An 18,382-nucleotide genomic window follows, 5' to 3' on the forward strand; every position below is an offset into this window, starting at 1 on the left:
TGCAAAATAACCTCAAGCAAAAAAGTTAGAGGCATGCCAAGCAAAAAACTGGGGGCATGACTACATATTACAGTTCTTGCTAAGAAAAAAAGCCTTCCTCTCATTCATATGTCCACAAAGCTGCCTTCTATATATACTCCTTTGGCATGTAATACCATACAACTGTACCCAGTCTTCACAGAGAGAAGAGTAATTCTATCACCTTTGTTTTACATCACAGGGTTTGGGGGGGAAAGTCTTGTTTGTTTTAAATCACAAGTATAATTCCCTTCTACTTCTTTATGAATCAAAGTCTTAACCTTTTCATAATGGCATAGGAAAGAGTGAAGGTATCTTCTCAGAAAACACTGGTTTATATTAGAGATTTTTCTTACACTTGCAAGTAAACTTGTCAGACATGTGAACTCTTAACGAGGAAGTCCAATGCCACAAAAATCTACCTCAGTATGGGGTCAAGCTATTATTAAAAGTAACACAGCAGTTACACAGAAGGTAACAGCTTAAATGCAAGTCTTCATTCTAATTGTAAAAATCTATAATAATTGTACGTGTCTTAATAATAAACTTGCTCATTTACACAGACTTGACCATTCCTAAAAAGAAATGTGAACATTATTAAATTCAAATACCTAACACTACAGATTGGGCAGCCAATTCTCCCTACATACATAGCATGCTGATGCTACAAATGGGCACAATATTTACTTCAGAGCCACCATGAGTTAGGTGAGCTGACCTTCACTCTAATACACCGGCAAAAAATTCTCTTCCCACAAATATTAAATCCACAAAATTAACATCGAATAGAATATTTTGCACATTCTATTCATAGATACATAAGTATTAAAAGTAATTTATTATGCATTAATCTTCAAAAAGAAGGAAACAGAATTAAACAAAAGACATACACGTGCACAGATTTGGCAATATAATACCGTCCAAAGCGTGGAAATCCAGAACTAGGTCACAGCTTTATCCTGCAGATCATTTTCAGCTTAGTTTGAACAATAAAAGTCTTTTGAATAAACTGCCTGCATTCAACAATCATGATACACTCATCCACAAATAGAAGCCCATGTATTTGCAGCAGAAAATGGCTGGAGTTGAATAACTATATTTGTGGGCTGCTCATTCTTTGCTTCGTTATATTTAAAAATAAAAAGCAATAAAAATAAAAATTCTAACTCTTCAGGTCAAATTTTATTTCCAGGGTCTCCAATTTATCAATTCTACTTTGTAAAGTTTTGACTGATCCCTCAGCAATGCAATCTAGGCATCCAAAAGAGATCTGCTAGAAGCACCAATGCAAATATTAGTCGTGTCAAAGGAATGAAGACTATGTTTAGATATACATCTATTTACACAGTTAACATATACAGATTAGTCTACATGCAATTACTCAAAACATGAAGTGCTTAAGCAAAGTAAAACATAGTCTTTAAGTATGCAGAGACAAAAAATGTTTACTTTCAACATAGCCAGATATAGCTTGGATATTGTTTCCTCTTTTACAAATACTACAACAATTTATGCTGGAAAGGTTTAATTTACAATCATTAGATTTCTATTTTAAATTTAAAAAGACCTAACAAACCAACAACAAAAAAACCCCAAGCCCACCACACAAACAACACTAACCTTTCAAAACTTAAACTGAGACAAAAGCACTGATATGAAACATGGCATAAAGGTTTTATTCAGTCCATAACTCAACCTTAGGCAATACAAAAGTATTAAAAGCCATCCTATAAAATACAGAGTAAAATGTATTCATCAAATTACAGGTATGAAATTTACTCCTTCATACAAAAGAAACCTTGCTAGGGCAATGATAACAAGCTTCCCTGCATTCGTATCTTCTGTAATTCCAAACAATCTTCATTATTTAATTATGTAAGCACAAATTTTCAACCCACTCATTTTCATTTCTGCTCTGAGGATATGAATTATCTTGCAAACATTTCAGGCCAAATGTCAAGACAGACCTGTCAAGCTTCAAGTAGTAAGCTATTTCTTTTTATCTAACATAAAAAGCCCCCACATCAGACTTACTTTGCAAGACTCTATTATAAAAAATTCAGCATAATGAAAAAACCACAGCATTTATATAGACAATATTCTTTCACTCCTGCTCCACAAGTGTGATTAAATACTTGGGCAAAAACACATCACATTTCTGCTGTGCTGCTTTGAATAGACCATTCAAGTCCAACTTTAGACAACAAATTAAGAGGATTGATAACGCCCTTTCACAAGGACTTCAGATAATATTCAAAATTAACCCAGTTGTGTAGAAATTTTCATGTTTGGTAACTTCAAATACTTTTAAATTTATTGTGAGGACATGTATAAACTTCCATTTTCTTCTTTTTAACCAGGTTGTGTGCAACAGTTTATACTGGATCGTGCTTGGCAAAGATCTGCAATCACACTGAATCTACTTCACACAACACGCAGTAGCACACCTACAACTATTCAATCTCCCATATAGTTGTAATTAGGGGAAGATCTGCCACAGTAAAAGGAAAAAAAAAAAAGGTGTTTTTCTTTCACAACTGTAGACCTGAACATTTTCTATAGGAAATAAAGGTGGTAGAACTGTGATTTACAATAAATTAAAACATGTATTGATTCTGAAGCACTACTTAATGAATTCAAGCTAGGTAAAGGCAACCTAACAATATAGAAGTGTAGCAGATGAGATTTTACAGAGCCCCAACAGCTCAAAAGAATTATTTAACCATATAAACCTAGTGTTATTCTTGGGCATTGTGCATCCCCCCTGTATACCACAGCTGCTCCTCCTGAAGGGCATGGGTCTCCCATATTTAACTCATGAATCATCAGTCCCTGCTCTCTCCAGCCATCCTGGACACGTCGGCACGTGGGAACTGGCACTAAATACCATGCTCAGACAACTGAAAAAAGTCTTTGAAGCCTTATTGCTTTAGAGCCTATATTTGGTAATGTGCATTTAGTTTTGCCAGAATTTGAGGTAATGTTTACACGGACACATCTCAATTTCTCACCCAGTGAATTAACACATGCTACTTTTCTATCTCTATTCAACACCAATTCTGAAAATGGATGGATTCAGATGTATCTAAACATGGCACGCAGAGGATGTCCTTCATCAGAATCATCTGACTTATTGAAAACTTCATGAAATGGAATTTAATCACTAAGAGTACAAAACCTATGCATGGTAAGAGAAAATTATGACAACTCCTTGATTGTTCCTTGCTGCCCATTGTTCTTGTACCACAAATTGTTATCCAAAAGCAAGCCTGAAGGCTTTGACACTCCTACACTCAGTGCCTGTACCCATGTCTGTGTAATGATTTGGCTTCTCTGTGTACTCCTTTCAGCTGCTACCACGACCCATCCTACAGACTGCAACAGCAGTCCAAGATGTCTACAACAGAAAGTGAATACCATCTTTTTCAGCAACTCAGCAACAACTATTTTGAAACAATTCCAAAAATCTCCCTTCCCTACCCCAATAGCTCCACAGACACACTAGTTAGCAAATGCAGCTTCCAGTAGAGCACGACAAAATGACTCTTGGTTTAACCCCAAAATTAAAGAATGAACAAAGATACAGGACTACTAGATTTTAAGATTCTGAATAAGTAGTTCTTGCATGGGAAATTTCAAAGTCCCACAGCAAAGATCTATGGTTCTTCCTAAATACCCTCTCCCATTTTTTGGAACATATTGCAATCTGATTTTACAAGAAAAACTATCAAATATGAAAGACTAGAGAAAATGCTGTGTTTATTCAAGTATATCTTCGTCTTCCATCTTCTGCAACATCTAGTAAAAGGAGGAAAAAAAAAGATAATCAAAACTACTAACAGAGGCACTAACCACCAATTTTGTTTCCCTCTGGTCTTCATTTCTATAAGAAATAAGATATCTACAAGGTAAAGCAAGAAGGTTTTTAGTTGGCTGGTTGGTTGTTCGGAAGAGAACAAAGGGGAAAAAATGACCTCCTAACCACATGTCCATTATAAATAAAATTCATAAACTAGGATTAAACATCTTAGTCAGGATTGATATCCAGCAGCAGAATCAACTATAAAAGGCAGGAAACTATTTACCTTTACTCTGCCTTATCTGGCATTAGTCAGCACTCCGAATTGTTCACTTTGGTGCTTGCCTTTTTTCTTTTATTAAACCAAGCTTGAAATTTACCAAGCAGCACATTTGCTGACAAAGGCACTGACTGCTAATCATTATGTGCTCTATCCATAAGGCAAGCTGTCTTTCCTACATTTAATTTCATAAATAAATAAATACAGAATTTGAGGGTGATAATTTGAAAATAAAACTAAATCCTTGAATACTGGAAACTGATGTGGATTTGCTTCCTTCTCCTTAGACTGCTTCAGATTTAAACTGAAAGCATGCTATTTGAAAAGAAGGAACATGAAAATTGACAGTTTTATCAAGGCAATGCTTGATCATACTCAAAATTTCAGCTTCTTTGAAAAACCAACAAAGAACACTTCAGCAAAATCATGTGATTCTCAATCAATAATAACAGCTGAAGGAAATACTGACATAGACCTACAATAAAACTGGTATGAAAATCAGCTTCCCCTAAAGCATTAGCCTCAAAACTTGCTTTTTACAACCCACTAACAAATAAGCTCACAACATTTCTCCAAATGTTCTTGGAAGCATCTATCAATGTATAAACATTATATTAACTTTTGTATAATTTTAATTAACTCACTGTCAGTCTCACAGGAAGTCTCTGCAATAAAATCTTCACATCAGTAAAGAGCACACCAACTTCACTTAAATGTTGGTTCAGTCACGCAATATGACTACCGAGAACAACCAGGACCGATGGGCACCGAAGATGCACCAGAGCAGAGCTGGCCAGAGACATTTCAACTAAGTTTGGCTAAAAGAGACAATGTCATTAAAAAAAAAAAAATCAAAAAACAAAAACCATAATCTTGGCTCATCTTTGAATTTTGTTTCTGACTGCAGTTCAGACTAAGATTTCATTCCCTGAAATTCTGATGCAGTGTTATCTGGTATAAGAGTATATTTAAGTGAAATTACATTCCACAATATCCATAATCTTTGAGAATTAATAACCTCCTCTCTCACTGATCTTTCACAGATATATGGATTTTTTATGAAGTACTTGTTAAGGAGTGTACTGTTACCGGAAGGCTCAAAATTAATTAAGACTTATCTTCCAGGAAAAGTTTGAGCAGCACAGGAAGATAAAGCACTATCCTGTCTCTGAACGATGAGGTTTTTCATCCTCCTTATTCAGCACATGGTTCTGGAAGAAGAGACAATTATGTACTTATTTCACAGGATGGATAAATATTGTTGAATAGTCAGGTATTTATGACTGGGTTTGTGCTTCATTTTACAAGTGGAAGAGTTCTCTCTTACCGGGAGTTCCATGTATGTTCCAACAAATAGTGCTGTGGTGCATACACCATGCTCAAAGTGGCAAAAAAAGTCCAAGATAACTGTATTTGCTTAAAAGACACAAATCTGTATTGAAGAAGACAACCTCAGCTTATATGCACCAGGCACTTTTTTATGGATTTTTTCCACCCTCCATAGTCAAGTCCCCACCAAAACTTTACAGATTCACCATTAAAAGGTTTCCAAGTCCTCCTTACCTCCTGCAGTAAGCACAAGGAGCACATACACTAACATCATCAAGTAAGTGTCTGCACAAGAGTGCTGGAACAAGAAACATTCTGCAACTGCACCCTAGTCCTCCATAGGGATTTCCCCTATTATCTCCAGTGTATAAGGAATGGACCATTGCCATTCCCATAAACCATCATATGTAGGAGAAGTTAAGTCCCATCACCCCAGCTGAGGTGAATGATGACCATTCATTACAAAACCACATGCTTCAACCCTCCTTTTTACAATAAATTTGAAAATTTTGTATTTTTGAGATCACTGCTAGTGAGGAAGCAATAAAGCCCATCACTAGGCTCCTCTGCTAACCTACTGCAAGCACCTACATTCTTCCCACAAGCCACCCTCTACAGGATTCTCTTCTTAGTGAGAAGAAACACAATTCAAAGGCAACCCTCTCCAAGCTAAAACAATTTTGCAAATACCCACTGCCATCTTCGCTTGAACCCTCATCACAACCCTGCTTACAGTTTACTCAGCATTCCACACACAACAGTGGGGATCGTAAACCTCCAAAGGATTCTAAACAGATGTAATTTGGTAAAAAAAAAAAAACAACAAAAACAAAATTATCCATTTCTAGAAATCCTGATTTGTATGGAACTAGACTGGCCAGAGGCAATAAGTACACAGAAACAAAACACAGCTGCAGTTTCTTTTCAGTAAGAGCTCCTAGTCTTCTTGCCATTAGTTACAAAACCTAGTTCCTCAAGACAAAATGAAATTTCTCAGTAACAAGCTGTTCTCCTGTTGCCAGATCTGACACAGTGTACCTTAAAACCCTGCTCTTGCATCTAGATGACCAGAAACACTCACTAGCATTTTTTACATTTCTTTTTGAGATAAAAGCTTCCCTTCATTCAGACTTGAGCTTGAAGTGAACTAGCACAGAGCTGACTTCATGGAAAATATTTACCACATCTTTAAATTATAAAGGTGGTATTTAAAGTATCTTCCTTGGAAATCTGTGGCATGAAGAATACATGTTACAGCACATTCTCATACAAAATATTTGATTATTCAAATCAATCCTTATACTTTCGTATGGCCAAAGGTAATGTGCCAGAGAAACCCCACCTTCCAAACATGGAGTTCCTGACTGGAGATACAGTCGAACTAGAACGACTCCAAGAAATACTGGCGAAATCTTTGTGTAAGAGGGAAAGCAATGCAGCTACTTCGGTATTCACAACAAGAGCTAAACCATGAATTCCAGTGTCCCAGCCACACTAACCAGACCTCAGGCTGGGATTTACCTGCATAACTGCCCATGCTGAGCAGCTTGGAGGAGGGGGCAGATGCAGCATGCACACAGCGCTCCACCATTAGTCCAGCTTAACACAAGACATTGCAATTAAACAGTTCAAATACAGGAAATTTTAACATAAGTAAAAATTTACTAAGTCCTTGTGAGAGCACACAATTCTAAGGGGAAAAAAAAAACAAAACAACACCTTTTTAATCATTCTTATAAGCATATAGTAATACATTCTCACCACCACTTACATGCTGTGACATGGGTATTGGAAATTATACTTTTGTATGTGATTTCATGTTAATTTTATTATTACCAAACCTTACTGAGTTAGTAAATGGGGATTTATTCCCTTAACTTAAAATCTTTTTAATAAAGTTTTCTGCAAGTTTGGGGTTTATTGCCAAAAATAGCTACACAAGTGTACAAAGTATAAATCACTAAAACATGCAAACCCAATAAAGTTTGTTTCCACCTCAGATCAACAACTTGGATTAAGAAGTGAGCCCTAAACTTTCAATCACACCACACAGCTGTTATGATGTACAACTTGCTTGCACAGATTAAAAGTATATTCATTCACAAGCAAAATGACATATTCAGATTTAATATGTCCTAAGTAACACATTGTGCATCAAATATAACCATAGAACACTATTCCAAAAATCTATTTCAATGTTCATATTACTGCCCATACAAATATTCATTCTATTAATAAAAATAAAATAAAAAGGATAATGTAAATTACTGCAATTAGGTGTTTCAGGCTATTTCAAAGGCTTCTACTTAGTTCCTTACAGTATATAAATGGTAAGCATATATTAAAAGTGTTAGACAGTATTTAAGCTTAAAAGAAATCCTGAGATAGACTGCTATTTTAGAAGAATTATTTTTACAGTAATATGATTTATAATACTTTCCTGAGGCTTACTAGCATTTGCCACATATATTCACATCTAGATTGACACTAATCTACCTTTAAGAAGAGAATCCTAAATTTACACCATCAGCTATGAACACTGCACTTCACTGCTTTATCACTATTCCATTATCTCTGTATTAAAACATATGTCAGAATCTGGAGACATATTAAGCAGTACTAACTAGAACGTACATTAAGTATCAGAAACAGATTACAGTGATGTGGATCTCTGCCAGACCAAGAAGTATTACCATATCGTAACTCCACGGAGGAGTTTCCAGCCAATGCTACAGTATGACTTTGAAGTACTAAAATTTTGCAGATGAAACACATTGGTTTTTTTCAATCTCTTACAGAAAAACATATTTAGTTCCTTTGTGCTTATTTTGAAAGTGGTACTACACTTATATCAAATGTTAGAGAGAATTTCTTATGCAACATGACACTGTGAATGTGGGAAAACTGCCAATATTCAGATTAACATCCAGTTCCTCAGCTGCACTAAAAAGCTCTTCAGGGTAAGACCACCTTCATTCCTCAGCAGTGGTCCAAGCTATTGACATAAATTAGATTAGCCTGTAATCTGTGCCAGCTTTCAGGAGAGATGGAAACCATCACAATCAGTAGACACCAACACAAACATTTTCCAATTGCATCCCTGAGCCATTGAACACAAAGTACCATTTTGGTACCTATGTCCCACTAAATCAGAGATTTATTTTGTGGTAGTGGAACCAACCTACCAAACTCCTAGGCAAAACCTCTGGTTTTATTTGGTTGATTTATATGGGATACATAAAATCCAAGGAATTTCTTGCTTGTTTCTATCTCCATAACAACAGTACCATGAAATAAAGTCCCAGCTAAACTTGGCCACAAGCATTCCATTTAACTCTAACCTGAATCTGCCAAATAATTTTAAATGGAAAACCAAACCAAAACAAACCCACAAATGTAATCTTGTCACTGGCAAGATAATTTCAAGTTTCTTTACACAAAGTAGAAAAAAAACGTACAAGATGCTGACGGCAGTGGCACTGTGTGTGATCTGCCAAATCTGCGTTTTTTCACAAAGTTTCTGTTTGTGGAAAATACACACTACATTTTTTTTAAATCAGGTTTCATATACTCGCAGAGTCTTACTACAAACTGAGAGAGCCTTCACTGTGGGTGATTTACAAGCAGCAACAAATTTATCCTCTGTCAAGGAGCTAAACTCAATCCCAGCTTGTGACCACAAAATACACCAGATTTCCACAAGTCTGTAAGAGTACTTGCCTGCAACAACATTTAAGTATTTCTGCAGAACTATATTTTTAAGGCCCATCAGACCTACCAGTAAGTAGGCATAAACTTTTTCTTGAAGTGTTGCTCTCAAATGTAAACAAACCTCTCAAATAATTCTCCCTACACTCCCAGAAAGCCTGTTGAGCAAGTTTTCTCCCCCTTCACATTTCTTTCAGATACAGAAAACTATAGTATTGAAGTGCATAATGCTATTTGCAGAACCTCAACTGATGCCTCAGCAAACTTCTTTTAACAACTCTTGCAAGGTTTTGATTTTTCATTCTTTTCTTCCCTCAGCATTTCCCTGCTATCCCTGCTTGCAACACTTAACAGAACATCTGTGAATCTGTTTTGTCTGGAGGTATACAAAGTAAAAAATGTTCCAGTCATTGCTTTAAGATGTTCTGCAACATATGTATGGCAGAGGCTGTCAAAAATTCAAAACTGACCTTCCAGAAGAATTTACAATTACATTTTAACAAAAACTGAATTTCAGAAGAAAGACCTCTAAATTATGTTAGAACTGAGGAAGACCTGGAGCCTCAGAGTTCATACATTAAAATTTCTCACTGACTTTCTGCTTATTTTCAACAGCATCTAAAATAAAAGCTTAGGCATATCCCCTTAATAATTATGGTGAGCTAAAGTTTATGCATGCAGGTTTGTGACAGGGAAGGCTTGCTACTTCAGTAGACTCAATTAGTTGCTGCAAAAACAGTCTTAGCATGGAAAAAAGTATTGATCAGCTCTGCCTTTCACCATAGTTAGACTGAGAAATAACTAAGTTAGTGGCTCCAATACTGTACAAGACGGAAAATAAACTACTCTCTCTTTTACATAAAGCCACAATAATGATTAGTCACATTCCAGATATTTCTGGATTCCTGCAAGCTAGAGTAGCACTCACAGGCTGAGTCAGAACTGAGCTCTCCATTCTGCTCAGTATTGCATAAGCAGACATAGAGACATCACCAAAAGTTTACATTCTAACTTTTACTGAGAAACAAAGCTGCCTTACCAGGAACATAAAACAACTAAATCCCAGGTACATCATATACCATGACCATGGCTTTCAACATTCACAGAAGTTGTGCTTAGGAAGAACTTGGTTAAAAACAGAAAACCATGCCATGCCCTTAGTCATTTTGTTTACAGTGCCATAAAAGTATTGCTTACAAAGTCTGCTGCAAGAACCACATTCAGACAGCCTAATTTCCTACTACTGCCTTAAGCCAAGCCAACGAAGAGTTATGTGCCTTGAATGATCTAAACTTTCAGTTTTAGATACACACAAACAGCATTCACAACCTCCAAGGTCAAATACAGATTACCAGTACCTGAAGTTGTCCCTAATCCCACACCTGAGAAGTACAATTTAACCCTATTCAGATCCCCACTGAGCTTTCCAGTTCCCATTGCTGATACCTGGCAATTTTTAAAATGCAGAATTCAATGTTCCTGTTGTAGAGGTGATGATTTTGCTACACTTAGGAACTTAACATTTGGGTCTTACCTCAGCCCTTCAGGAACCAGCCAGCCACTGGCTTCCCAGCATTAGCAACAAGGGAGGAGTTAAATGTCCCTCAGTGCACATTCCCTCCAGTATTTCAACGAGTTAGACAGCAAAAGTAGAGAGAAACCAATTCAGGTAACAACAACACGGGTGGGTGGCAGGAAGGAAGAAACCATTTACACTGCCAGCCTACACTTCCCTCTGAAGTGCTGCACCAAGGCCCAGCATAAATATCAATTATTATCTCATCCACAGGTTACAGCAGGTCATCCCCAAACAAAATGAAACGAAGGACATGCAAACATCATTTCAGAGTATGTCTAATGTGTTAGGATGCTGTGAAACTTCCACTACAGTGTCATATATAAAATGCCAGACATTACTAAGATACCTATTTATATAACGACCAAAAAGAAGTAAGACGTTTTTTAACCTGTGGAAGAAAAAAAAGATGGGTGGGTACAGGAAACAGTAAGTTATACTGAAGTACATCCAAATACAGACATCCAGCATCAGCTTTGACAACTTTATCCATAGCCGCTGCTGCAGGTAACAGAGGACGATATTCTTCACCTGGTTACAAGAAACTCTGCAATATGCTACAAAGGCTGGCTCAATATACAAGGAGTCAGGAAAAAGCTTTATCAAGCTCTTCATTCTAATGCAGATGCCACCAATTCCTTCTCCAAAAGGAGGCAACAATCACAAAACAAAACACTGAGAATGACAAAGGATAAGATGGGAGTATCTGTCACAATCAGCAAATAACAGTAAAAAAATTAAAAAAAAGAAGGAAAAAATTTCTGTGCATAAAAACCTGTTTAACTATTTCTATCTTGGAATGCAATGAATTAGAACTTTCAACATGAGAGGTACAAAAATACAGACAAATAATTAAACCTTTATTAGAAAAAAAAACAACTTACAGGACTCACTTATGTCTACTATGCACAAAGGCTACTAGGTATACAGTAATTTTTAAAACCAGGGAAAAGGATCTACTGAAGGCAAGAGGAAAAGCAGTTAAAACAGACGAACAGAGTACGTTTTGTTCTGATACATTAAAATGCTATGAGTGAACAAAGTATTTTCTTTCAATGTTCCAAGAGTATCAGAATGAAGCCACACTTATTCTCAAATGAAAGAATTGTTTAGACTGAATGATGAACAACAAAATTCAGCTGCCATGCAACCAGCTACTCTTTTGAGTCCCTCCTGTTTGAACCTTATTCCTGGATGCCAGGATTCCCCAACTGAGGTAGCATCAGTTACAAATCCATTCTTTTCCTGCTAGCTGCCATCAATATGCATTAAAAAGGAAGTCCTCATGTACCTTAAGCTATTCAACACTATCCTATACTACATTTCCTAAAAAGGAATGCACACAGGTATTTCCACTAAAGATGCTGACACTAACATAGGGTGAACTGAGCCGGTTTTCTGTTTATTATTCTTCTTCCACCTACTGCCCCCTTTTAACATTGTCCATACATGTGCTTGAGACCGCATACTCCATCCCCTTGCATGTCTGCAAATGTCTCACAACAAACACCGTTTTACTAGAAATAATCTTTCCTATACCACCTATATCTAAGTACTGCATACGAATTCAATAGCTGTACATAATAAAACTAAAAAAACTGTCTCATAGATTTCAGTATTCTGCTGTTTATCAAGTATCAAAAAAACCCCAAACCAACCAAAATAAAAAAAAAACCCACCATGAGCCAAAAGCATCACGCTCAGTTACTGCTCCGACAGCAAAATAATTTGATGTCCTAGAGGCCATGCACAGAACTGCCCTAAAAGAGTTTTTTTCATACCTATATAAAACACACCGATACAGGCAACAATGGAGACCATAACACTTTTCAGACATACCGGCCCCTTACTGTGAACGTCTAACATTGTATCTGCACGAAGTACCATAGGCACACAGAATACAGAGATGCAGCTTCACAGATTCTGGTGATAACTACCAAAATAAAGAATATTATTCAACTGAGTAATAACTCCTGGTCCGAGCACAGGTTTTTCATAGCTTGTTTTAAAATAGTCAGCTACAGTACTTAAACAAATGCCAAACCATTTTCATTTGATCCACTCAAAAAAACCCCAAACACCCAAGTGTGATTAACAAGTCCATAAACCACCTCAAGTTTCTCTATTATTACAAAAGAAATACAACTTGCGAACAGCCCTGATGCTATTCACAGCCGAACCCCAGCTGCTACCAAACAGTAAAACTGATGAATTATCTGATGAAATTATTGAAAGAGACTATTCAGAAGTGAAATTATTCAGAGATGCCTTGTTGCCACTACAAACACCAGTACTCACGTGAGAAATCAAACAAAATTAGGTTCTAGATAGGCAGTGTAGTCTTCAATCACTGCCCCATACATAGAATCATAGAATAGTTATGGCTGGAAAGGACCTTAAGATCACCTAGCTCCAACCCCCCTGCCATGGGCAGGGACACCTCACACTAAACCATGTCACCCAAGGCTCTGTCCAACCTCGCCTTGAACACCTCCAGGGATGCAGCATTCATAACTTCCCTGGGCAACCTATTCCAGTATCTCACCACCCTTACAGTAAAGAACTTCTTCCTTATACCAACTCTAAACTTCCCCTGTTTCAGTTTTAACCCATTACCCCTTGTCCTGTCACTACAGTCCCTAATGAAGAGTCCATCCCCATCTAGTCCCAATTAAGTTAATGAATCAAACAGAGATATATTAGCACATTTCATTCCAGGAGTGGCATTTTAACCTGCAAGTAGCACACGCTGCTAAGGAATAATGCACCACAAACTTATAATACCTGGAATGTGGTGTGTCACTATCCAATTTATTAGTGGAATGCAAATCATAAAGTACTGCATTAATAATTTAAGAAGCGATGTTGAAATGGTCAGCTGGCAAAATCTGCTGTCATTTTGCAAAGAAGTGAACTAAATGTCAGACAAAAGGAGGTTGGATCAAATTATGCTTACACAGAAATAGAAAGATTACTGAAGATTTGGAAATTTACTATGAATTTCTGTGTAGCAGATCCTTCTCAGAGGTGGGACAGGAAGACAAAACATTTATAAGAATCAGCAATTATCGTTTTTTACTATTATTATGAGGTTTAGTTTGTGAACTTGACATAAACAGTTTGAAACATAACCATTCTAATGTTCCAGTAATTCATAGCAGATTTACTAAGTGTGATGGAGCCTTCATAGACACTCCATCACACTGATGCCAACTCCTACAGAAATGGGAAACAATTTTTTTGTATATTCACAGTGAGATTACACAGTGGGTGGATAAGAGAAATGCAAACTGAAAAAATCCTGCACTAAATAAAAATATATATGAACAAAGTGACAGCCTGGTAAGTGCTCCCCTTTAAAGCACAACCAAATAACAATCCCATTTTCTTTCCTGAACAAACTCCTTCTACCGACATTGGTAACATCTTCATTCAAATGTTTTTGTAATGACTCAGTATTTAAACATCACTGTGTATATAACAAGCCTCTTCCTGATTTGAAGACACAGAGCATTGCTAGGCTTAGCTATCTCTGTCAGTGGTATTCTTATGACATCATAACAACAGAAGGAAATTGTTTTCATAGTAACAAAATAGTACTTCACCTATCTTAAAATGTGTCGATTTTGTCTAACATGTCAAACACTACAAGCCTGGTAGCAGCATCATGATTCTCAGGCAGGCAAGACCTAGAAGTAATGTGGAGGTGGCAGCATGTTCAGCCCAGGTGAGAGGGAAGAGGACTGCTTCGTGCCACAGTCAAGGGACTCCTCCAGGCAATGTAAAAAGCAGCACTGAGATTTGCATCTAACCCTCCACAGCTACTGAGAGGATTTTTGTGATGTTATGCTAGACAGACACGTGAAAGCAAGAAGAGGCTTCAGAGTACTCTTAACTGCCAGACAGACCCTAAAATGAAATATATTAAAATGACAGTTTGAAAGGGTTTAATGTCTGAGGCAATAGTCTCCTCATCACCCTTTTCATCCAGGGGGTGGAAGTTATCTATAGTATTTGGGAGAGACAGAGAGGGAGGAAGAAATAAAAGAAGGGGGGGGGGGTGGAAGTGAGCTTAAAACCACGTTTGATCATCCTCTATCTTACTGCTTCTGCTCTGCTAAGAATTCACTCATTTTGGCTGCAGTACATAAGCTGTGAAGGAAACACTGAAAGTAAGCAACTAATGGTGAAACCATTGTTTCACCAGCCCGTTTGTCATACATATGCACCATTAATTGTATATCGACGGCTGAAACAAGGGCTACTCGGGTTATTTTTATCACTACAGGGCAGGTTTTACTCGTAAAACAGAACTTCACACTGAAAGAAAAAGAAAAAAAGCATGGACAAGCCTGCTGCTTTGGAAAAAAAATAGTACCTTTAAATGTGAACAGTAGTTGGGAGATACGTGAAAATACTGTGCCGTGAGAATAACGAACATATCAAACTGCAGTCACAACTTTTTTTTTTCCCCGATTAAGTGATTTATGGAAATACGTACAAAACGGGAAAGTCCTACTGAACGGAGGATTACTTATCAGACCTGATCCACCCTCATGCTCTGCTCTACCTTCCTACTTTAAACCAACCGAGTGTCCAGCCTAGGTTGAAGTACAATCCGCCATACAAGTACGAGGAGTGCCCTTGAAAAATGTCCAGATTGCAGCTAGTGCACAAAGAACCTCGCCATGTAATGAGTGTATGAGAATTTCTCTCGCTCTTGACCCGGCAGCAAGTGAAGAGATTAACTACCCATCCACATCGGAAGACAAAGCGTCGGTAAGAAACAAGCCAAGTTTGAGAGGGGAAAAGGAAAGAGGCTGAGACCAAATTTCAGCTGTTTTAGACAGGGGATAAAATAAATAAATAAATAAATAAATAGCTCGAGTAAATAAATCTGAATGCTCTTACTTCATATTTATCTTCCCCCCAGAAATGCTCAACACAGGTGAGCAGCAGTGCTACACGAAATAAGCAGGGGCAACCAGATATTTGCTGCCATAGGTAAGAGAAACCAGACATCCCCCCTTGCCTTGCTACACAGAAGGCAATGCTGCAGATTTCCCACTCCGCTACCAAAAAGCAAAGCAGAACCAGCATCTGGAGCTGGAAGGGGGTTTATTAACTCGGAACTTTTTGTTCCTTAAATATGTAACTGAGACGGGTTTTTTTTCTTTTTTCCCACGCCCCTCTTCTTTCCATTTTCTCTGGAAAAAAAAGCCGAAATAAACCTTATTCCATAATAATATTATTATATAAGGAGTGCGAGACTTACCATATCAGCTGGAACGCTGCTGGACATCTTGATATTACCCTAAATGGCGTAAAAACAACTTAAAAAAAAAAGGCAAAAAAAAAAAAAAAAGGCACCAAGAACGGCCTGCTGCCGGAGAGCTTCAAGAAGCAAAACGGGGATCAGTTTCCGAGGCAGCAACTTCTACGTCCCCTACGAAACAAAGGTGCCCGATGTGCAGCGGGGAACGCGGCCGGCTGAGGAGGAGAAATATCCAGGGGCAAGCGGTGCCGGGGCTGTACCGGAGGAGCCAGCGGGAGACCAGAGATGGCAGCAGATCCTTGTCAGCGGCGGAGGCAGCAGCGGTGCCAGGTGGACCAGGCAGGACTACCCCGCCACATGAACTGCGTGCGGGCTTTTTCCCCCCTCGCTCTCTTCCTTCTCTCCCAGCCTTGACAAGTGACGATGGGATGATTCACGGGATAATGGTGCGTCCAAGTCACCTCCTCAGCCGGCGCAGGCGACCCGTGCGCGCAGGCAGGCGGGCTGGCAGGACCTCGCTCTGCCCTCGGCGGGGCAGGAGTGCGGGAGGGCCGGGGTGGGCCCGCGGCGGCTGGGGAGGACGCCGGGCTTTGGTCCCCCTCTAGGCGGTGTGCGGCATTCAACAGCGTCGGCCGGGGAGGGCTGCCTGAGGGGCGGCCGGAGGGGAAAGCCCTCCCCCGCGGAGCTCCGGCGGCGACAGCACTCGGCGGGGGCCGGGGGGCGTTCAACGGCGGCCGCCTCCCGCAGCCTCAGGTCTCCGCTCGCATCGCCGCCGCCTCCTCAGCCCGCCCGCCCTCCCGCTCCCGTGTCTGGTCCTCCGGCGGCTCCGGGCTCCCCCCTCGTCCCCCGACAGTCGCGCTGGCTCCGCTGCGAGCAGGAGGTGCCGCTCCTCAGCGCGATCCTCGCCCGCAGCCACCCCCTGTCATCTTCGGCTCAAACCAACATGGCGTCTGCCGAGCGGAGGAAGGGTACACGGCAGGGAGAGACGAACCGGCACCCCCGTCTCCACCTCCCCCCCCCCTTCCCGCTCCGCCGCAGCACGCACCGGCACCGCGCGGCATCATGGGGCTTGTAGGCTGCTGGCGTGGCCACACCCCCGCGCCGCGCACACTGTTGCTAGGGGCCGTGGGGTCCCTTCCGCCCCGCGGGCGAAGGCCGGGGCCTGGCAGCAGAGGCCGGGCCGCACCGCCGGCACCCGGGCACGCACCACATCAACCCGCCTGTAACCGAGGGCGGCTGCGGCCTCCTCGGGGTGTTTGGGGCTGTCCTTGCAGACGTTCGTCCAGGGATTCCCTCCCCAGCGTGTGGGCCCGAGCTCTGCTCCTGTACGGGTTCCAATAAACAAAACTAACGTTTATGTTAGTGGTTTACTTTTTTTGCACCCCAGATCTGCACGTGTGGCCCATATATTTTTTGTATATCTCATTTCTCACGTTAGAGTTTGAAATATCAAAGCTCTTGATTTTATCTTTCTTTTTTCCCCCAAACTGTGTCATTTTATTAACATACAAAGCTCCTGTGAGATTCCCACACCTTATCTGAAATGCTGTGTGTAATGGGTGTTTTACTCCTCATTACAGGCTGCTCCCAGTGACTGTAAAGCTGTCCCAAGAGAAAAAGTGAAAATCAGGAAAATCGAGCAGATGGAGCATGTGACAGAGGCAGCCCCTTTCCTTCTGGGACACATCTCATGTAAAACCACAGGAAACTAAGACCAACTTCTTCCTGTTAATACTAAAAGTTTGAGGCTGCCTTTCCTCTTTGGGCCTTCGTGTAGCAAAGGCAGCCCTGGTAAGACACTGTCCCTTGCGGAGGCTGCAAGTCCATTCTTCATACTTTGCTCCAAAATAACGCAAAGCAACTGACTGCAGCAGACAGATTTACCACAAGCAGCTGTGTTCAATGCCTGGGAGAAGAGCTGGAGGCCAGCAGAAGTGACCCTACATGCAGGCCTCTGTGAGGGTCACACATTGTGTCATCCTCTCTCGTCAGCCTAGTTTGCTTAGGCAGTACATTTTTGGGAGGCAGTGACTGAGGCATCTCTCACAGGAGGAGCGGATGAGAGCTGGGACTGTTGGGGCCCAGGAAGAGCGATCTCAGAGGGAACTCGTCAGTGTAAGTGCCGGGTGGCAGGGAATGAAGGCGAGGAAGCCAGGCTCTCTTCAGTGGTGCCTACTGACAGAACAAGGCAATGGAGACAAGATCAAAACCAATAAATTAAATCTGAACATGGAAAAAGACTTGTTTCCCTAGGGGTGTGACTGTATGCTGACATAGGTTGCCCAGAGAGGCTGTGGAACCTGTAACTGTGATGATACTAAGAGCTGAACTGGACATGGGCAGCCTGCACTGGCTGACCCTGCTCAAACAAGAGGTTGGTGTAGATGGCCTCCAGCA

General features: G+C 40.1%; 1 protein-coding gene across 1 annotated transcript in view; it reads right to left on the reverse strand.

Moving 5' to 3' along the window:
• UBL3 (ubiquitin like 3) overlaps positions 1-16,974 on the reverse strand; it is a 56,626-nt gene extending 39,652 nt beyond the window's left edge. The window contains exon 1 of the mRNA XM_005149781.3: positions 15,986-16,974. Within this exon, the coding sequence (XP_005149838.1) occupies positions 15,986-16,012 (27 nt within the window). The 5' untranslated portion in view covers positions 16,013-16,974. The remainder of the gene's footprint in view (positions 1-15,985) is intronic.
• Between the last annotated feature and the right edge of the window lie 1,408 nt (positions 16,975-18,382).

This window comes from Melopsittacus undulatus, chromosome 2 (genome assembly GCF_012275295.1).
Source record: "Melopsittacus undulatus isolate bMelUnd1 chromosome 2, bMelUnd1.mat.Z, whole genome shotgun sequence".
NCBI lineage: Eukaryota > Metazoa > Chordata > Aves > Psittaciformes > Psittaculidae > Melopsittacus > Melopsittacus undulatus.